This window comes from Aotus nancymaae, unplaced genomic scaffold, assembly GCF_030222135.1.
Source record: "Aotus nancymaae isolate 86718 unplaced genomic scaffold, 86718_ANA_hifiasm-v0.15.2.pri h1tg000010l, whole genome shotgun sequence".
NCBI lineage: Eukaryota > Metazoa > Chordata > Mammalia > Primates > Aotidae > Aotus > Aotus nancymaae.
The window spans coordinates 44,900,001-44,922,803 of record NW_026988421.1 but is presented as its reverse complement, the minus strand read 5'-3'; the positions used below and the strand labels follow the sequence as shown (position 1 = coordinate 44,922,803).

At 36.8% G+C, this 22,803-nt stretch overlaps 1 protein-coding gene across 3 annotated transcripts in view; it reads right to left on the bottom strand.

Annotated features, from left to right (window-relative positions):
* Positions 1-13,364: 13,364 nt before the first annotated feature.
* The window catches only part of PRKG1 (protein kinase cGMP-dependent 1), a 1,342,437-nt gene continuing 1,332,998 nt past the window's right edge, over positions 13,365-22,803 (bottom strand). For all 3 annotated transcript variants that reach the window (XM_021671726.2, XM_012467589.2, XM_012467590.2), the window contains 2 exons: positions 19,328-19,394; positions 13,365-17,894 (listed from right to left, as the gene is read on the bottom strand). In XM_021671726.2, the coding sequence (XP_021527401.2) occupies positions 17,796-17,894; positions 19,328-19,394 (166 nt within the window). In that variant the 3' untranslated portion in view covers positions 13,365-17,795. The remainder of the gene's footprint in view (positions 17,895-19,327; positions 19,395-22,803) is intronic.

Sequence of the window (22,803 nt, the reverse complement as noted above, 5' to 3'; positions counted from 1 at the left end):
TGTTTCAATATTCATTGAATCTGGAGAGAATCGGTGGTATTGAGTTAGGAGAGCTAAACCAAGCCTAGAGTTTCAAGAGTGGGCTAGCTTCTATCTTCTTCCTCATCTTTCACATTGCTCCTGAAGTTGTCATGAGTTTAAAACTAAGAATGAGTTGGTCAGTATCTGAGTTCGTCCTTTATGCTAAGCATTATACATACTTTGTGATAAAAGATGAATTCTCATATAATCTGCCTTCAGATCATATTGTGGGCAGAGGAGAGGTAACCTCACAAAATATTCAGGGAAGAAATTATATGGGTGGTCTTCAGAGAGGGCTAAGTACACAGCAAACCAACTCTTTGTTCCAAATGGGGAAATATACTTTTTGCGTGGATTCTCCACTTGAAAATCCTTTTCAGGATGTGGTTTGCTCATTGGCAACAAGAGTGCAAGGCAGGTAAAGAGGTACAGTAAAACTCATTGCTTCATCAGCAGCCAGTTAACATTCAGTGAGTACCTATTATTGGGAGCATATCTCAAAATATGAAAGGCAGGCCTCTTGTCCTCAGAAAGCTTTCAGTCTGTGAGTAGTTGGGAAAACACAATATACTTATATGGGGATGGGGTAAAAATTTTTCTAACATCAATTGTATTTTGGAACATTCTCGGTCATGGGGAAGTAAGAAAAAGGAGCAGGAACTGTGACCAACACCTGTCAGGAAAGAGCGAGGGTTCTGGTGATTGAGTCTTTCTTACAGCTGGGTGACAGAGGAGGCGGGCACCAGGGCAGGTGAATTTAGTTTATTAAACTGAATTTATTTAGTCCTGTAGGGAACCCTGTCTTCTATTTGATCCAGTATAAATATCATAATTAATGTAACAAGTTTAATATTTTGTATTATATTTTTAAATAGGTGATATGCTTATCAGTGTGGAATTGAACTTCGTAACTCAGGAACAGCATAATAATACATGTCTTCTTTATATTTTAAGTGCTGGATGCCAGGCATAGAATATTCCTCAACGTTTTCATCCATGAGGGAGACAGACAAATATACTCCAAAACATACTATGCTATTCACCAACTGTTTTTCCATCTCTGTTATTTGTGACTGCTGAATTTTCTAATTTTATATATTTTATATATTTTTTTGAGACAGGATCTCCTTCTGTTGCTCAGGCTGGAGCACAGTGGGACAATCACGGCTAACTCCAGTCTTGACCTCCCAGGCTCAAGGGATTCTTCCACTTCACCCCCTCACTCCCCCACCCCCGCCCCGCCCCACAGTAGCTGGGACTACAGTTACATGCCACCACACCTGGCTAATTTTTAACTTTTTTTGTAGAAACAGGGTCTCAGTATGTTGCCAGGGAGAGCTGGTCTTAAACTCTTGGGCACAAGCGATCCTCCCACCTTGGTCTTCCTAAATTGCTGGAATTACAGGCGTGAACCACCGTGCCCAGTCTACGGCTTTATTTTGAATTCCCTCCTTTCCTCTTTTCTTTCTTCTCTCCTCCTTTCCTACCTTACTTCTTTCCCTCTTTCTCTTGATTAAATCAAAAGCAGCAAATTTGTTGCTATATAATTTTACTCTGCTTAGGAAAATACTGCCTAAATATCATTCCTTATGGTGGGTGTTAACATTTTTGCTAGTGTCAATCTTGAATTTATAGCAGGATTCCTCTTTCCTGATGTTTTGTAAAAAATGTTGTGACTTTCTCATTGACTTTTGAAACAGTTTGGTCTTAATGTTCTTCATAATGTTAAAAGAACTTTTAGACCTGTGTTCCATGTTGACTCCCTGAGAGCTGGATTTTCTGCACTCCTCAGTGCAAACAGAAGGCAAGATTTGGCCGTGATTACGTTTATTTGAGCAGTGGAGATGGCCAGCCCAGATAAGTCAGGCTCCGTGGTAGCTTCCTAATCAAGTTCAGAAGATGTGTTTTATTGGAGCAGGACATTAAAAGCTAAGAGTCCGGAACCCAGAAACATTTAACTAAAACCCAGTGAAGATGGTGCCTAAACCAGATAGGTATCTGCCTGCATCTTTTCTGAGGTCCTAACACTCAGAAAGGGCTGCGGTGTGTGGGTATAGGGAGCGCAATAGCCCCTTTGAGTCCCCTAAAGGATTTAACATGTCCAACCCTAAGGATAGGCCAGTGTATGCAGAAAGCAGGATGTAGGGTCCCATGAAACAGTCTCCACATTTACAGAAACACAGCTTTCCTCCATGTCACTGTGTTCCTATCATTACCTCCTTAAAAGAGGTAATAAACTCTTGGGCACAAGCGATCCTCCCACCTTGGTCTCCTAAACTGCTGGGATTACAGGCGTGAGCCACCGCGCCCAGTCTCCTGCTGTACTTTGCAGCTCTTCTCCCAGAGAATGGCCAAGAAAGGCGTCATGCCAAGCGGTCAGGAGGCTGGGGATGGAACTCTGTACAGTGGGTGCCAGCCGTTATCTGGCTCCTAAATATGGGAAAGCCATTTAACTTGTGGTGTGGTGCTGGCTCTTCTTCATAAAATGGGATGCAGGGGAGATGGAGAGGTTCCTTTTCGCTACAAAAGTCTCTCTTTCTCTCTTTGTTTTCTTTTTCTTTCAGCACTGCCAAGGGAAGGCCTTTTGTACTCAGGTTAAATAAGAACATCCTGCAAGGAGTCTGTTCTTTTATGCAGCCTAAAGATCAAGTAACAATCACTGACATCGATATTGAGTATTCGATTTTGAAGACTGGCATGTAAGTATTAAGTGCCTGGAAACAAGGTGAATTACTTGAACCAGGCGACTTTCTAAAAAGTATGTGTGTGTGTCTGGGTGTAGAGAGGTGTGTGCGTGTGTGTGTAGAAAGGTTGTTTTTCCCATCACAAAATTGATTGTACTATTTAAAGCTGATTTTTTTCAGCTATCACCAATTCTCAAACTAGTGAATTGCAAAGGACCTTAAGTGAAAAGTAGAAAGCAGGACTTTGAAAACACTTCAGTCTTGATACGCAGTCTTAAGAAATGCTACAGAGTGGAAGACGTAGGCTATGAAATAGAACTGTTAACTTCTGGCGGGGAAGTGGAGGAGGGATGTATAATTAATTCGTGCAAGGATTTTTCATCACCCTTAAATTACAAAAATAAAATAATTTTCAGAGGAGTCTAGGAGTCCGTGGGGGAACTACTTGAGGGGCAGACCTAGGGGCTCCCAAGCCCGAGTCCTTCCCCAAAGTCCCTGCCTCCAGCGCGGGCGCGTTTCCCAGCGCGCAGGCCGGGCGCCTCGCACTGCGCAGCGCGGCGAAGCCCCATTGTTCACGCGCTCCCGGGGCCGGCTGCTCACGGTGGCTGCACTTGGGTGTCACAACCCGTCGCCAGCATACAGTAGTGTAAAATGAAGCTTGTTTAAAGACTCTCTTTGATGAGCGAAGATCAAACGGCCTGGGGACCCCCGGTCTTAATCAGACTTGAGCCAGGATGGCATTTTCACAAACAGTCCGTTTGCTCGGCTTTGAGCAGACTTTGTGCTCAGCACTTTCATCCGGCTGCGGGGCGGGTAATCCCGGCTGAAGCCCCTTGCCTGGTCGCAAATCCATTCACACTACAGTGGCTGCTGTTGGTTTGCTGTGTCAGTTCATGGGCAAATAAATATAGGCCCTTTCTGACTTAATTAGAGGCGGGTGAGGGGAAAGGCGACGGAGGGGAAGATTAAAGCTCCGAGGGACATCAGGCTCCGCGGTGTCTCCGGGGTCGGGCGGGAACGGGAGAAACCCGCTCTTCTGCTGCCTCCTGGTGGAATTTCCGTAGAAGTCCTTAGCAGGGAAGAGAAAAGCATGGATTAATCCTGTAGCTTACTCTTGAGAGTTATTTTCTAGGTCCAATTACTTGTATATTTTCTTAACTTCTTATGCTGCAGACTCTCTAGAGCTAAATGTATTTTGTCCTTCTTAATATTCTACATAATGTTTTGTTGAAAGATTAAATCTACACATGGTAGAATTAAAGTGATAAGGTCTGGTAGTGTCACCACCATTTTCTTAAAAAAAAAAAAAAAAAGGCTGTTGAGGTCCGAGACTTAGGTTCTCATTAAATGCTTTAGTCTGATTGAAGTTGAAAGACTCTATATTGCACTTCTGGATTAAAATGTCTGGGTCTCCAGGTTATTATGTTAATATATCAGGTTATAGGGAAATCCCAGGCCAAACAAATGTTAAGAATGTTCAGACAGTATTTAGGGAGAATGAAAATATGACAATTCTTTTTTAACTTATTTGGATAATAAAAAAATTAATAATTTCAGATTTACACTTTCAAAAGGAAAATAAAAACCAATATGCTTATGCAAAACAATAGTAATACTATTTAATAGTTTCATTTCATTTGAGTCAGCATGTTGTACAAGGAAAAAAGGAACAGCAGGAAAATTAATAAAACAACATAGTGGAAGTGCAGCTCCTGACGTAATATACGTAACTGTTAACATATACGTTAATGGCAGTCAAGCGTTGTAAACTAGACCCAACTTTTTCCTTCTATCTCTTTTTTTTTTTTTTTTTTTTGGTAGAGATAGGGTTTTGCCATGTTGACCAGGCTGGTCTCAAACTCCTGACCCTCAGGTGATCCACTTGACTCAGCCTCCTAAAGTGCTAGGATTACAGGCATGAGCCACTGCACTCAGCCCATTTATCATGATTTTTGAAGAGTTCTGGCAGAATAAAAAAAGTTATTCTATTTTTTTTAATGATTTATTTTAAAAAATAAAAAATCCTGGAAGATGTGTAAGAGATGCCATCTCTAAACATTCAGTTCAATATGAATTGTGTACTCAATTTGTATCTATCAGTTAGATGCTAAGTAAATATTATTTTAGGATTACATTCTAAAATATATTTATAATAATGACTTTAAAGTAAGAAGCGAATCGACCTCAATCAAAACCTCTCAAAATGTCATTAATGTCATTAAAGCTTGTCCACATTTCCTGATTGTGCTATTTTCTCCATCAGTATCTCCATTTTCTCATAATATTACTGCAATCCAGCTGATTCCATTTACCACAAGAATCACATTCTTTAAAGTAAGCTCTAAGTTTAAATAAGAAATGAAAAACGTTTTGCAAATACCAACAGCTTTGTGAATTCAGCAGAGCCACAAACTTACTTAAAAGCGATGGAAGCACTGAAGCAGAGAGTAGAGTGGCGAATTCGCTTTCTATTAGAGGCATATTCTCCTACACTTTTTTGCTAATACCATTTACCAGTATCATTCGCACTGACTAAGAATTTTAGAAGGGAACTGTGGCTAGAGCTGTGAAGTCTAAAAATTTTAAATGCGTGTTTTTTTTGTATTTGGAGTTCCTAATTTGCAGGCAAAGTCCCCACTTGTTTGAACAATGACTTTGCTAGGGTTTGACAGCTGATATTAGAAAAATAAGTAAGTAAATGAGTGGAACTTTCTTACAAATATGTAAGGAAAAGGAGAGAAAATAACAGATTTCTTTCCTGTTTTAATAGGCATTGAAAGGCAAGTATTAGTCAATTAAAGGTGCTTTTTTTAATCCTTAAAAATAATCTATTGAGGACAGGCATGGTGGCTCATGCTAATAATCACACTTTGGGAAGCTGAGGCAGGAGGACTGCATGGGCCCAGGAGTTCAAAACCAACCTAGGCAACACAGTGAGACCCCATCTCTACTAAAAATAAAAAATTAACCAGATGTAGTGGCACACACCTGTAGTCTCAGCTACTTGGGAGGCTGAGGTGGGAGGATTGCTTGTGACCAGGAGGTGAAGGCTGTATAAGTCATGTTTGCATCACTGCACTCCAGCCTTGGTGAAAAAGTGAGATCCAATTTCTTAAAAACAAATCTAGGCTGGGCACGGTGTCTCACACCTGTATTCCCAGCAATTTGGGAGGCCAAAGCGGGTAGATCACCTGAGGTCAGGAGTTTGAGACCAGCGCGGCCAACATGGTAAAATGCTGTCTGTACTAAAAAAAAAAAAAAAAATTAGCCAGTCATGGTGGTTCATGCCTGTAATCACAGCTACTTTGTAGGCAGAGGCAAGAGAATCACTTGAACCTGGGAGGCGGAGGTTGCAGTAAACTGAGACTGCACCACTGCACTCCAGCCTGGGCAACAAGAACCAATCTCCATCTCAAAAAAAAAAAAAAAATCTATTAAGAACTCTGCAGTCTGTGATTTTTAATATAAATCCTGAAGTTCAGAGGCCTGAGAACCAAGAGCTCTGATGTGCAAAGGTAGAAGAAGATGGAGTCCTTGATCAAGAAGAGTTTTTTCCTTACCTGCTTTTTGTGCAGGGACCCAGTGGACTGGATGATGCCTGCCCACATTGGAGAGGTCGGACGTCCTTGACTCAGTCTCATAATTCAAGTGCAGATCTTTTCTGGAAATACCCTTTAGAGACACACCCAGGAATACTGTTTTATCAGCTATGTGGGTATCCCTGAACCAAATCAAGTTAACATACAAAATTAATCATCAGAGGCAATTTCACGTGAAAACTGTGACTCCACTGACTGTGGAGATGGGAAGAGGAGCTCAAAATTATATAGTACTTCCACCATAGATTCCTTTTTTTTTTTTTTTTTAAGAGACAGAGTCTTGCTCTGTCACCCAGGCTGCAGTGTAGTGGTGCAGTCATAGCTTACTTCAACCTCAAACTCCTGGACTCAAGTGATTCACTTGCCCCAGCCTCACAAAGCACTGGGATTATAAGCCTAGCTAGAACTACAGATGCATACCACCAGGCCCAGGTAATTAAAAAAAGACCTTTTTAAAAAAAGAGAAAGGATTTTACTATGTTGCCTAGGCTAGCCTTAAACTCCTGGCCTCAAGTGATCCTCCAGCCTCAGCCTCCCAAAGCACTGGGATTACAGGTATGAGCCACTGCACTAAGCCCCATACAGTTATAATTGATATAAATAATTTCAAGAACATATGTAATAGTGCAATGAAGTAGTATGTTCAGAGAGTAATAAGTTTTGAGTATTCATATATTTTGAGTATTTAAATATTTTATATTATTCATGTAACATTTATACACTATTACCTTAATATACTTTAATTGTAGGTTTATGTCATTTAATTTTTAAAAATCATAGTCCTTGAATAGTGACTTCTATATATATCCTTTGTCCCAGGTGGCCATTAAGCCAAAGTGCAACTTCAACAGCCTCAAGAAATGTTCTCAGAGCAAATAAAGTTTTAGTGGCCCACTTTCACAGTTCTCACTTTCCCTTAGATTTTGACTTGTTTTTTTTCTTAGTATGTTGCCAACTTTTTGAGATTTTTAAGAGAGAGAGGGGTGTAACACACACACACACACACACACACACACAGAGTAGCATTTTAAATTTTCAGTAAGAGGGTTGATTCAAATAACCTAATCTGCCATTTCTCCCAAAATAAAAGTTTATCACTTAAAAAATTATATAAATGTTGTCATACTGTATTATTATGCAGTTTTTTCATTCAGCATTGTTTCCGAAACATAACCATTTTCAATTTAACTAATACATTTATATTCACTTCCATATAATATTCTATTGTTTGAATACACCAGATTTAATGGTCTATTATTTAGGTGATGGATAGTTTGACTTCTAAGTTTTTTACTATTTCAAAATTCTTCTGAGGATATGCTTTTATATATATATATATAATCTCATAAATATTATGTATGAACTTTTTTCTAAGAAATATACCAATGAATAGAAGGGTTCAGTTATAGGATAAAGACATTTTCAACTTTGTTAAATATTGCAAAATTATTCTTTCATGTTGTAAAAATTCCCATTTGTACCCAGCAGTATATACAAATTTGACATTGTTCTACATTCTAACCAATGTTGTGCTACTTTTAAACTTTAATTTGCAAGTCTGACTAATGAAAATAGTTTATTTTGATTTTTTAATTTACAGTTCCTAGTAATGGAGTATATGTCCATATATATTTATTTTCTGGATGAGAAGACTAACCTAACGAATTAGTCTAGTATAACCTTTACACATAAACCAGATGAGGATAATTCAAGAAAGGGGAATTTGAGGCTACTTTCTTGAGATCATAGATAGAAAACTCTGAAATATAATATTGGAGGCCAAGGTGGGAGGATTACTTGAAGCCAGGAGTTTGAGACTAGACTGTGCAATATAGCAAGACCCAATCTTTATATATAGATATAGATATAGATGTAGATATATAGATAAAGAAAATGGCTGTGTGTGGTGTGTGCCTATAGTCCCAGCTACTCAGATGGCTGAGACAGGAGGATCACTTGAGTCCAGGAGTTTGAGGCTGCAGTAAGCTAGGATTGTGCCACTGCACTCCAGCCTGGGTGACAGTGAGACTCTGTCTCTAAAATAAATAAATAAATAAAATATAACATTGGCAAATCTAAAACATCAATATATTCAAAATGCATGTGACGACAAAGTTGAATTCATGTCAAGGAGGCATGGCTGGTTTATCATTAGAGTTGTTATACATCTCACGCCAAGTCGACCACAGTAACAAGATTAAGAAAGTTATGTGACCATCTTAATATATGCTGAAAAAGAATTTTGATTTTTTAAAAAGGTCAACAAACTAAAAACTCTCTTAATACGATCATGGGCATATGTGTAAAACCTATATCAAACATCTAATGATGAAATTTAAAATCAGAAAAAAGGCAAGGATGCCAACAGTAATTCTATTATTATACCTTTACTTGGGGTCCTAGCCATCCCACTACTTCAAGAAAAAAAAATTTACCAACTAGAACTATAAAGAGTTAAATCCAACATTTCATTATTCAGAGACAACAATATTATCTTTAGAAGTAACCCAAAAGATAGACATAGACATTAATTAGTAAAACTTCAGCAAGGACAGTGGACATAAGAGCACTATACAAGAAATTGGCCTGGCACTGTGCCTCATGCCTGTAATTCCAGCACTTTGGATGCTGAGGTGGATGGATCACTTGAGCTCAGGGATTTGAGACCAGCCTGGCCAATATTGTGAAACTCTGTCTCTACTAAAAATACAAAAATTAGCCAGGCATGGTGGTGGATGCCTGTAAGTCCCAGCTACACAGGAAGCTGAGGCCAGAGGATCACTTGAACCCAGGAGGCAGAGGTTGCAGTGAGGTGACATAGCACCACTGCAGTCCAGCCTGGGCAACAGAGTGAGACTATGTCTCAAAAAAACTGTTCTTTTAATAGCAACCCAATATGTATGTGAATTGTATTAGAAAATGCTTTTGAAGATATTCTATAAACTGTAAACAATGCTCACAAGTGGAAAAAGTTAAAATCATAAGGTTATCATTTCTCCCATTAATTTATAAATTAAAAATAAATCTAATCAAAATCCTAAAGGTGTTTTCATGAAACTTGACCATATGGTTTTCATATTTATGTAGGATAAAAAGACTTTAATGTTCCAAAACAATTTTGAAGACAAAAAGCCAGGGGGATGGAGGGAGGGAGGGCAGTGAGTGAGTACGCCATAAGATATAACTAACATTTATAAACCATGTTAATTGAGCCAGTTTAATAGTACTACTGTATAGAGTGGCAAATATACCAATGGAATATTAAATACATATTAAATAATAACATATTTATATATACATATATACATATGCGCACATATATATATATATACACATAAATACATATGGGTGGTTTAACATTAGAATATGTTAAACTGATACGTAAAACAAATAATATTATAATCTTTCTGGCTGAATCAGAATTAGAAATCTGGAACCTGTGGTGCCTACTTCCTGCATATCCCCTCTTCTTAATCCAGGTACTTTGCTCCCTATCCATGCTGGTAGACTGTGAGACATACTTCAATGTCCTGAAGCTCTATGGAGAATTGAACTTGAAAATCAGCTCATTGTAAGCCTTTCCTTTTTGATCAGAGATTGACAAGCTTTTCTGGAAAGGGCCAGATAGTAAGTATTTTAGGTTTTAACTGCCATGTAGCCTCTAGCTTACTACTCAAGTGCTGATGTAAGATGAAAACAGCTTTAGACAATATGTTTGTGCCAATAACACTTTATTTTAAAAAACAGGCTGTGAGCCAAATTTGGCTCATGTATCATAGTTTGCCAACCCCTGGAAGGCGGTTGTAAGTGAAGGAAGTAAAAAGCATAGTTTTATTACCAAAAATAACTTTAATAATCTTCTTATGGGCCAAAAAACCAAGGCCGTAAGTAATTCAATTTACTTAGTAATCTGTGGCACATGTAATTTAGCAAAACTGAGGACATTTAGAATTATAGTTAAGATAGTATTTTGTTCCTATTCTAATCTGCTTTTATTGTAACAGCTCTCCACTTTCACCTCTTTCCAGAAATCTTGAAGAATCATGTTCTTCATAGGAATTATAAATCCCCCAATTCCATGTCTGACATAATTTCTACTGCCCTTTTTGCTTCTCATGCTTTAGTACCAGTGCTTCTGAATTTGAAAGTCTTCACACAGATCACCCAAGTAAATCATTGCACCAATTTTAGATGGTCTGGGCTCTTAAAATGTTTCCTTCCATTACTCTTTTAAAATGTATCTTTGCTATATCAGGTTTGAGGTAGTTTCTGTCAGAAGATTGGGCATTTGGGGGAATTCAAGTCTTCACTGCAGGTTTTAGTGCCTGTGACTCAGGGTCTAAAGATTTATTCTGTTATTTTCTGCCTGTTATTTTCCACAGTGGTAAATCACCCTAGCCTTGTCTTTCTTTCATCTGTGACAGTTGTATTAGTTGGAATAGGTGAAATCCTGTTGAAATAGACAAAGCCAAAATCTTACTTGTTCAAAACAGCAATATATTCCACTGTAAAGCCTTTGGGAGTTGGTGAGGGCTCCACTCCCAATCACTGCCCTTATTCTGCTTCTGAAGCTGACAGGACAGCCACTGTTGAGGAAATGCTGATCACAACATCACACAGAAAGGAGAATGTAATGAAGCAAGAATTGGCTCTTAAAGCTTCTGCTTGCAGTGACAAGGCTCACTTTTCAATGGCCAAAGCAAGTCAAAAAGCCAAACCTGATTTGCATGGCACAGAAAAGTCCCCCGGGGAGGGAAATCAGACATTGATGAACTGTGGCCAAAATCCAGCTGAGCCAGAAACTAAGGTCACCAGTATCATTTACCCCAGAGGACAAAGAGTCCTCAGGCAAATTAACTCCTAATATCCTGCCCTGATGTACCAGATGCCAGAGGTGGGTATACATATATATATTTTTGGCTTTGTAAATCAAGACGTGGGTCTATTCCTTAACAAAAAGTAGCTTATTATTAATATGCCATTTTAATATGTTAATTGAAAGGACACTTCTATGGGTGGAATATAAATACCATTTAATATTTCTGAGAGCATTTATAGGCTTTGGATGTCCATGATTCTTTACAGACTTTTTTTTCCTGTTTTTTTCTTTTACCCTACCATTCCTGAAATGTTTCTCCATGAATGTTCTTCTCCTGCTTCTCTCTCATAGAGATATATATTTCTATCAAAATATACTAAGGTGCTGGTTAAAAATTCAGATTCCTGGGTTATATCTCAAAATAACTTTGGATTATCCTGGAAACCTATGTTTTTATATTATTTCCCAGATACATCTTATGACATTAATGTTTGAAAAACACTGGCTTAGATCCTATGCCTTGAGCTTGTCCATGAATTTTTATAAAATCTGTGGTCACACTTTGGGGTTGTTAGTGATACCTCGTTCTCTTTTTTTTTCTTTGTAAACTTTGTTTTGCACAAGTTTGAGGCTTAACCTGTTTGGCTTTGCTAACGAGCATGTAGATAGATTTGTCTTTTGCTCCATAGACTCACCTTGGATAAAAAACAGCTGCCAGAGATAAATATTACTGTTTTATCAATTTATAGGATTTTTTGAATTAGAAAGGAGAGATTTGGAGACACAGAGGAAAACTCTCAATAAGACTCAATAAAAAAAACATTAGTGTGAAATTAACTGGGCATGGTGATGTGCACCTGTAGTCCTAGATACTTGGGAGGCCAAGGCGGAAAGACTGCTTGAGCCCAGAAAGTCAAGGCTGCAGTTAGCTGAGATTGTGCCATTGCACTCCAGCCTGGGTGACAGAGTGAGGCCCTGTCTCAAATACCACCCCTGAAATACCACACACTAAAGAAACAGTGTGGTGGCCTATATCATAAGCATGACATACAAGGCTATAACTAAGAATCTAAAGGTAGGTCTGTGGTATAACACTGTAATATTTGCACTTGGGTATCATTTGGTTGATCACACAATCAATCCATTTTATCTCAACTTTATAATTGATTCCTATGGTCATACTTGAAAAATTGCATGCTGATTTAGTCCCACTGAAATTAGTATGCCCAAGATATGAGTGATGTAGATGTAACATCATCGCCATCACTGACGCCCCCTCACCTACCATCCGTCTAATGGTTATGAGTGTTGATCTGCATGCTCCTCCCAAAACTGTGTGATTAGTGCCCAAACAAAAACAAAAACAAAAACCTTTCAGGATTAAGGAAAAACATTCTCAGATTAAGGGTATGAAAAAATCATAGGACGGATGTTAAAAGTGTATAATACAGTTTTATTTGCAGAAGAAATGAAATTACTGGATATGCAGTCATGACATAGTATTTTTTTTTTTCAAGTGGTTTAGTTGGCTTTGTTTGAAAAAGTTAACTGGACTGAATTTCTACTTTTCATCAAACAAGAGTTTTCAACTCACTGTCACTGTCAATGTGAGCTCGAAAAGACAAAAACAATACAATTGAGAGAATCTTTATACTTCAGCCAGTTTTAATGCGTGCATCATTTACTGCAGAGAAGAACAAAGGGATGTAGAAAGAATATGTTTAATCAGGCTTTGGAGAGTTGAATTTGTTGTAATCATATTGCCCCTAAAATCTTTCTTCTTTGTGCATATGATGGAGCAAAATAATCCGGTGAAAAATCCTTAGACAAATACTCATGAAGTTGCGCTTTATGTGAAATCATTTCCTCCTAGCATGTAGTAATATACAAGAATTGTCCCTTTGATTGTTTTGCCTAATACAGAGTTGGACTAGGGATAGCCCAGAAAAGGCCTGTGCGGTGGTGGGTGCGCAGCAATCTGCTAATTTCTGAGTTTGTGTGAATATCTATATTCACTTTGTATTTCACACTGGATGGCCCAACATTATTGTTATGAATTCTTTACAACCGTTTTGTTGGATTAGTTTCATATTAGATTATAATATATTATTTCATGAAGAATTATTGGATTATAAGTGTTCTATACTTTGTTATAGTGACATTCTACAACCTGGTATTTCATCTAGTGTGATATACCAATTCTATTCTTGGAATCTTGTCTAGAATTAAACATCAACTAAGTTCAAAAGTAATTTTTTTTTATTTCAACTCTATAAAGTATACAACAGGCACTCAGCAATTACAGCTGCAGGAAAAATACAGAGCAAATAAAAGCAGGATAAGTTTATGAAAAAGTTTTTAATCTACATCAAAAGAGTGCAAGTGGTCAATGACCATTTGATGACAGTTTGTTGCATTCTGACTAACAAAGAACTCTTTCATGTAGAACAAATTGTAAGAGGACAATCAAATAACCATAGCCGAAAGAATACAAAAGAACTGACCAGTTGTAAAAACATCATACATTGAAATAAATTTGATAGATGATGCTTAAAGAAATGTCCCTTTACTCAGAAAGCCCCAACCTCTGAGTCATTGCCAAGGTCCCAGAGCTCTATCTGTTGATGCAGGGGCAGAGAGGAGGGCTAACAACACACTTTCAATGTTTTGCTTTCTACGTCTGTTGAAAACTTGCCTCATAAATGATTTGCATATACAAGAACTCAGAGAAAGCATCCTGTTTTGTTGAGAGGTGCACCAACTGTCTTTTTCATCATTGGTTTCATAACGAGGTGTGGTTAGCAGTCATTTCCAATTTTTCTTTTGGGTTGGACCATTGTCAATGGAGTCTATAAAATGAGATGTGTTAGAACTTGACTGCACTAATTTATTTTTACAGAATCTGCACAACTTAGCAAAACAGGAATACCTGTATACAGACTGATAGTATGTCATATATTAATTTGACCTGCACATACATTTATACATTTCACAGAAATGACGCTGTATCTCATTAACAGATACACAGCTCTGGTACATTTAACAGAAATAAGAGAACAACTTCATCATTTCTGTAATTCATCAATATTATATAATAAAGACTTATAAATTGTTAGCAGAAAGAACTGTAAAACGCAGCAAGCTAAGAAAGGACAACATTTTGAGGTGTGTTTGTCTTTGTCATGCAGCATAACACCAAATTTGTTTTTTTAATAGGATGCCATGAATTTAAGGCACTTGCAACAATGCCAGATAGCCAGGTCATGTTCTAAACTATGGACAGATGAATAACAGTACAGTTGACATAATTTTCAATAATACTGACAAATATGACATTAGTTCAAGTCTACTTGGACCTAAAAACATTATTCAGTACAAATAAAATGAAATAATAATGCTGTGAAACAATAAAAAAGTTATATGTACCACAAAATATCACACAAAAATATCTATTTACATAAATATTTGTCTGTGGTCCTATTGTGAAAGAAAATGTTATGGATAATGCACAGATCACTTCTATTGTGTGAAATCAGTTCTAATATCCTTGTTTTCAATATGGTATCTGACTTCATTAAATTTGTTTACCATCAGTTCAATCATTTAAAAATCAAACAGGAAAAATTCAATAGTTAAGTTGATACATTATTACACATGTGCAATTCACATGCATATTCCACAATTTTAGGTAAAAATTATGACTTGTAAAGAATATAATCAAAATAAATTTGTTTTGAATGCCATATGGATGTGATTCATATCTTAGTAAGAAAGAAGAAACAAACATAAAAATCATGTATAGCATTATTTCAGAAATTATTTTTTCGAATGTATTCGATCTATCTCAGTTATTTTCATGTTGCTTCCCTTGACAATTTCAGTTTTCCTGTGAGTCAAAGACACACAGAAAGCCCTTATTTCCCATACTCAACACATTAACAAGAAAATCATTTAACAAATCAAACAAGTTGGCACTATCCTAACTTATGCAGATGTTCTTTAGTATAAGAAAACAGAGGGGTTATGAAAAATTCAGAAATAAAGGGAGATGCACTTTATGGAACTGACCATGAATTTTAGCCCTAGAGTCTTCATTAAGACAAGATTTATATCCTAAAAATTCAATGTTGAAAATTAGATGAATGTTTTCTGTTGGTACATCCTGGAAAATGTAGTTTACCTTTATTTTGTGGTGATTGCTTCAGAAACCTAATGCAATGCTATGGGTGAAATGAACAAAGATGCAGTAACAAGTGGGAGAAACAATCTACAGTTACGTCGTGCTGAATGCTACTTCTTCCTTCTCCACTGAACTTATTCATATTGGTTGTCTTAGACTTGAACCATAGTTCCAAAATCCACAATAAGTGCTAATCTTTGGGACTTTGGGGATTTTTGAAAAGTTACAGAAGCAGAGTCTCTCCAAATAACAAGGTTTATTCAATATCCTAGCAAGTCTTTAGCGTGCCTAAACCACATTACCTTTCAACAAAAATTACTGAACATTGACTATAATGTTGGAATTATATATGTCTAAAAGGCCAATTAAAAAAATATAAAACTGAAATAACATTCGTAGCTTTATTTTAGGTTATATTTAATTTTATATTCTAAAATATGTAGAAAACAGTGGATATCTTGGGAAATAGACCAATTTGGAGAAATTATAAGGGAGAGAAAACTCCAGAAACACAAGAATAACAATAACATTTTAGGATTAAAGTTTTAATTGAAGTTTATTCCCTTTTCATTTTATCCTCCAAATTTTTAAGATTATATTTTCATAAGATATCATATTCTAAGGTAGTTTTGGGTTTGAAAAATTCAGAGAAAATTCATAATATATGCCCTCTTAGTTAAGGTATAATGATCTAATTGGACTTATTCTTACAGAAATGTTAACATTTGATTGATTAAAAAGAAAACTACTGAGAAAAGCCTCAATTTAATATACCAAACTCACACACTGCCAAAACAGAATGACAGCTTGAAAGGTTTTATATTTTTTTCATAGGTATAACGCAATTTTGTCCAGGAAAAGCTTCCAAATGGCTGAGTTACTTATTACAGCTAATAATAATCAACTGGCCTGCCAGCAAAGGACTCAGTTTAATTTGCAGATTCTTTTCTCCACGTGAATAAAGTAAATTAGTTTGACATTTTCAAATCTAGTTTGTTCTAGGTAGTATGAAATCACAGAACTGTAGTAATTCTGTTCTACTTAAAACTTGTTTTTTTTAAATCAGGTTCCTGTTTTCCTCTGTACTGCTTTCTTACTTGGAGAAGTGGATGGACTCAGCCTATTCACAAAAAGGTAATCACCACCTGGCCAGGTTTTTGTTTTGTTCTCTGACCTCAAATAAGTAATGTTCCTGGCTTGGTAAACCTGTAAATCTTAATAACTTTGACTTTGGGCTTTCTTTTTTTGTCTTTTCTACTTCTTTTATTTTTGTTTTTCCTTCTTGTTTTATTTTTGCCTTTTGTTTGTTTTTGGTTCAGGCCTAAGACAAAAAGCTAGTTCAAATAGGTTTGTAATCACCTTTGTCTCTCAACTCCAGACTGACAATGTTGTATAAGTGAAATTGGACAGGAGTTTGGTTTAATAACTTCAGTGAAAATGCTTGAGATTCTGGCTACACATATAATGATTTGAATTTGTGTTGTCTGATCAGACACTGACATTTACAGATGAAAGATATACATAGCACCTATATAGTTTTCATTTATTTTTTGGATGGGTTTTAATCCCTCCCCAGTCCACCCCACCCCAAGGGTTTATTTTTATAAAAGGGAATACTTTAAGCCTCAGTTTGAGGGTATGTTAGGTAAAACCAATTGGCTGCTAGTCATTTACTTCCAGGACCATCTTTAAGCACAGTATTTTTAAAAATATGAAATGGTTTTGTGAATCGCTTTTTTTTCCACTCTGTCATGCCAATTTATCAAAAAAAAACCCAAATATCATGCATTATTTTTCAGTCCTCTGTGAAAATGCATATATACCTACTATGAGAGGTCTCAGCAGAATCTATAGCAGTTGTGCTTTTATCCTATCAATTTTTAAATTCTGTCAGAAAGAAAAGGTAACATTCAGTCTTGTCATCAGCACTGCTGGGAAATAAAATCATGAAACTTCTAGTACTGGTGTGACATGAGCTCTGTGACCAACAGATGTGTGATCCTCTTTTGTATGGTATATACACCGGCCTGCAGTAATAGATCCCACAGCCTTCACTTGAAGAAAGGGAATAGCCTAGTTTCTGTACCATAGTAATCTATTGTACCCAATATATTATTCTTTCATCTTCTTGAATATTCTAGCAAGGTACAGACTCTTATACTAGATTGAAGTATTTCCTACAGTCTTTCAAATTATAATCAGAGCAAAGCAAGGTCATTGCAACAATAGAAAACATCTCTTTACTGGTGAAAGGCTTTGCTTCAGGACCACCATGTCAACTGCTATTTTAGGTTCAAACAGAAAACATGTAAAGAGCACTATTGTCATCTAAGCAATAAGTCCTAATGCCACTGTAGTTACTGGAGCAGCATCGAACAAAGGCATCATGGTGACCCCGAGCACTAATCTTCTCTCTTTCCTTCAGGTTTGCTGGCAGCTGTGTCTCAGAAAAAGCTGTCTTCAGCAAGGCAGAAGCAGGTAAGAGAAATACATTAGAAGTCTATGTCCCATCCTGAGTTGTCATCAGGTGGTGGTTCATCGTTGTCCTCAGGGAAACTGTCAAAATTGCTTGTGTCTGTGGGTGATGCAACCTGTAAATAGGAGAGAATGCACTTTGTGTGTGTGTGTGTGTGGAATTCCCAGCTGGAATTTTTAAGCACATTCTGTATTTATTCCCTATTAGTGACTACTTTTTTGAGTGTCTACTATGTAGCAGGTATTGAGGGTCTCAGTGGTGAGTATAAATAGACATGGTTTTCATCCTCACAGAGTTTATACCCATCGTAAGTAAGAAATTGTATGATTAAAACAAATAATCAGAAAATCTATATATAATTCAAAAATCTATATATAATGAAAAATAATCACAAAAATCTTTCTATATAATAAACTTTGGCTAGAGCTATGAAAAGAAAAAGAGATGCCATGAGAGTATACAAATGATCATGTAGGACAGGCGCAGTAGTTCATGCCTATAATCTCAACACTTGGGAGGCCAGGGAGATCACCTGAGGTCAGGAGTTTGAGATGAGCCTGGCCAACACATTGAAACCCTGTCTGTAATCCTTTATTTATTTATTTATTTTTGTCTTATGAACAAACAAATATTAGAATAGAAATAAATCTTAAAAGAAGGGAAAATAGAGCCAAGTTCATGGTGTGCACCTGTGGTCCCAGCTACTCATGAGGCTGAGTCAAGAGAATTGCTTGAACTCAGGAGTTTGAGGCTATCCTGGATCCTGGGCAACATAGCAAGACCCAGTGTCAAAAAAAAAATGGAATAGAGAAAATGTTTCTGTACAAATAGCAGTCTTGCATTAGTCCTAGAGAGAGGAAACACGAATGAAAGTCCCAGGACCACAAAGTAGTCCTCTCCCCCCATAATTAAGATGCTGCACATTTTATTAGCTAGATGCAATACTGAGTAAAAATATAAATGCAATCTGCTGAAATCTATTTTAAATTAATATAGTATAAACAGTGAATTTAGTAGACTATTTAACAAAAAACTTGATTTTTTAAAAAAAGAGAGTCAAGGAAAAAGAATTATTGTTTTATTTTAGAACCTGAAGGAAGGATGAAGACACATCATTGTGCCTGAGAGTGCCTCCATGTAACATGGGGAGGGCAGGAGTTATGTGGAGACATACATGAAACAACATTGGTCCAAAACTGATAGCTGCTGAAACTGGTTGCTGTAAACTCACTATAAACTTTTGTGTCTGTTTCTATATTTTGAACATTTTCCATACTAAAAATTAACTTATGTTCATCAATGAAGGAAATCTGAATTAAAATGAAGAGTTAAAAAAGATAAAAGTATAACATATTTACAGTGACTATCCCCAAATTTATCCGCTTTTAAGCTTGGATTTTAGAATATGTCATTATTTCAACGTGACATTTTTCCTATAGTTTGTTTAACCTTATAACAGGATTAAACTTTAAAGATAGCAGATCATTGTTGACTGACATAAACACCATCAAGCATGTTATACAATTATAAGCTGGAAAGTCTACTTACACTTGGTATTATGGGCGGTGTCAAGGTACCTTTTCTTAAGCCTTCCCAATTAAAGCCCTCAAACCATCTAGAAAAGGAAAAAACGTTAATAGTTAAAGACATTATATGTCAGCTAAAACCTTCTCATTGCAATGTATACAATGTCCATGGCTAATGGAAAGCAGTTAAGAAAATGTTTTCATGTGACCAAATGTTTTCTATTTAATTGCATATTTTTTCCAGTTAGCTTATTTTATGAAATGCATACTTTTAAAGTGTCCAATTTTAAATACCAGTTAAACATGAAACGATTTTTCCTTGTAATTCAGTCATAATGTCTCTAATGACCTTGTTCCTATACTATAATTATAATTTAATAAATGTCATAATATGTCTGGCCCTGTGCTTTACAGGATATTTTATTTTAAGGAGGTAGAACAAGGGCATGAAAAGTCAGGATAGAAAATTAACTTTCCATTTTTGCCACTGACTCAGTGCGCAGCCTCAGTTAGTTAACCTTTTCATTTCACATCATTATAGTGGTCTCTACGTGTTCCATTTTCCTCCTTTCTTCCCTTTTTTTTTTTTTTTTTTTTTTTATGGGGAGGAGGAAAAAGGAAGAGAAAGAAAGAGAGAGAATGGGGAGGAGGAAAAAGGAAAAGAAAGAGGGAGAGAGAATGGGAGTATTGCTTTCTTGCCCAGGCTAGAATGCAATTTAGTAATGGGTATTGAAAACCTCTTTTATACTGATAATTATACTTAATGATGTAGTCAGGAAGGAATAAGGGAAGAAGATAACAAACAAACAGCCAACCAGTATTTCATTTAAAGCTATGAAATGCTATGCGATTACTGAGGAGTGATTTACTTCCAATTATATAGTCACTTTTGGAATAGGTGTGAGGTGGTAATGTATGTTTTGTGTATTTGAAGTGGAGAGTTCTATAAATGTTTATTAAGTCTACTTGTTCCGGGTCTGAGTTCAAATCCTGAATATCCTTGTTAATTTTCTATCTCGTTGATCTATAGAATCTTTAGCTATTCTTGTTACATTGATCCTTTTACCATTATGCAATGTCCTTCTTTGCCTCTTTTGATCTTTGTTGCTTTAAAGTCTACTTTATCAGAGGCGAGAATTGCATCTCCTGCTTTTTGTTTATTTGTTTATTTTTACTCTCTGGTTGGTAAATCTTCCTCCTTCTCTTTGAGTCTTTGTGTATCGCTGCATGTAAGATGGGTCTGGATGCCGCATACCGATGGGTTTTGGCTTTTTATTCAATTGAAATATATATAACTTTAATACTGGCGTTTGATGCTAGCTGGCTGTTTTGTCCATTAGTTGATGTAAATTTTTCACTGTATTAATGTTCTTTGCTTTTTGATATATTTTTGGAAAGGCTGATATTGGTTGTTCCTTTATATGTATAGTGCTTCTTTCAGAAGCTCTTGTAAAGCAGGCCTGGTGGTGGTGAACTCTCTAAGTGCTTGTTTGTTCGCAAAGGATTTAATTTTTCCTTCGCTCATAAAGCTTAGTTTGGCTGGATAGGAAATTCTGGGTTGAAAGTTCTTTTCTTTAAGGATATTAAATATTGGTCCCCACTCTTTTCTGGCTTGTAGGGTTTCTGCTGAGAGATCTGCTGTAAGTCTGATAGATTTCCCTTTATGGGTAACCTGACCTTTCTCTCTGGCTGCCCTTAGTATTTTCTCCTTCATTTCAACCCTAATAAATCTGGCAATTATGTGCCTTGGGGTTGGTCTTCTTGAAGAATATCTTTGTGGTGTTCTCTGTATTACCTGGAGTTGAATATTACCTTGCCTTGCTAGGTTGGGAAAGTTTTCCTGAATGATATCCTGAAGAGTATTTTCCAACTTGGATTCATTCTCTTCATCACATTCAGGTACACCTATCAAACGTAAATTAGGTCTTTTCACATAGTCCCATATTTCCTGGAGACTTTGCTCATTCCTTTTTATCCTTTTTTCTCCAATCTTGTCTTCTCGTTTCATTTCACTGAGCTGGTCCTCGACTTCTGATATCCTTTCTTCTGCTTGATCAATTCGACTGTTTAAGCTTGTGCATGCTTCGCGAAGTTCTCGTGTGGTGCTTTTCAGCTCCATCAATTCACTTATATTCCTCTCTAAATTGTCCATTCTCGTTAGCATTTCGTCAAACCTTTTTTTAAGGTTCTTAGTTTCTTTGCATTGCGTTAGAACAAGTTCTTTTAATTCACAGAAGTTTCTCATCACCCACGTTTTGAAACCTGCTTCTGTTACTGGAACACACTCGTTCTCCATTAAGCCTTGTTCCGTTACTGATGAGGAATTGCAATCCCCTGTGGAGGGAGAGGCATTCTGATTTTGAGTATTCTCTGCCTTTTTAGGCTGCTTTCTTCCCTTGATTATATATTTATCCATCTGTCGTCTTTGTAATTACCGACTTTCTAACTAGGTCTCTGAGCGGACGTCCAACTTTTTGATTCCCAGCGCCGAAAACTGAGCAATCCACTGCGCCGGCCAAGACTGCGGTATTAAGATTGATGGTGCTTTTCTGCCCGGGAATCTCCGGACTCTGCACCAAGAACTGCCGCTTTAAGGCGCCAGCAAAACCGCCGCGCCGGCCACAAGAGTCGCACTGGCGACCCGTGGGGCTCCTCCGCTGGGAATCTCCTGGTCCGTGAGCTACAAACATTCGTCCGAAAGTGTGGCGTCCTCTCGTTCTCTGCGCTTTCACTGGGAGCTACGTGCCCGAGCTGCTAGTGATCAGCCATCTTGGATCTCTCTCCTTCAAAAGTGTTCTGTTTAATACACTTTGTCTAGTGGTGCTTGGGTGCTGGTGATTGGCTTCTCTCACTTCTCTTCCCTTTCTTCCCTTTTTTAATGAAGAATAAAGGTATTCTGTGTACAGTTTTTCTGTGAAATATGGACCAAAAAACACTAAGGTTTTTGCTTATTTGTTTTCTTTTGTCTTTGAAAGCTTTCACCATTAGCAAATGCTTACAAGAAATTCTTAGCAGGCCTTTCAGATATTCATAGATATTTTAGGAAACATGTTTCTTTGATAAGGATGTGAATTTTCTGTCAGTGTTACACAAACAAATAGAGAAAAACCAATTAGTTTAACTTTAGAGCATTCAGTCAACATAGGAAAGATCTGATATTTAAGATGTTGCTATTGCTTAAAAAACACTGTATTCTGCTGTTATGATATCTAATTGGGAAATGCTTACAAAAATTATTTTGTGTTTAGGAAATCAGGTATGATACAGTAGGGGACTTTTGCTTGTAATATTGTGGTAGAGAATAGAATCTCCAAATTTAAAATACACATTTCTTCTTTGTGCCAGAGAGGAAAAAACAATGGTCTTTGGTATGAGTTGCAAGAAACTGAGTTCAATGAATTCAGTTTCTTATGCCACAGAGTTGTCAGATAAATATAAATAAAGTTTCAGAAACAACTAGAAAGGCATTTAAAAGCCTAACTAGTTTATATGCTGTCT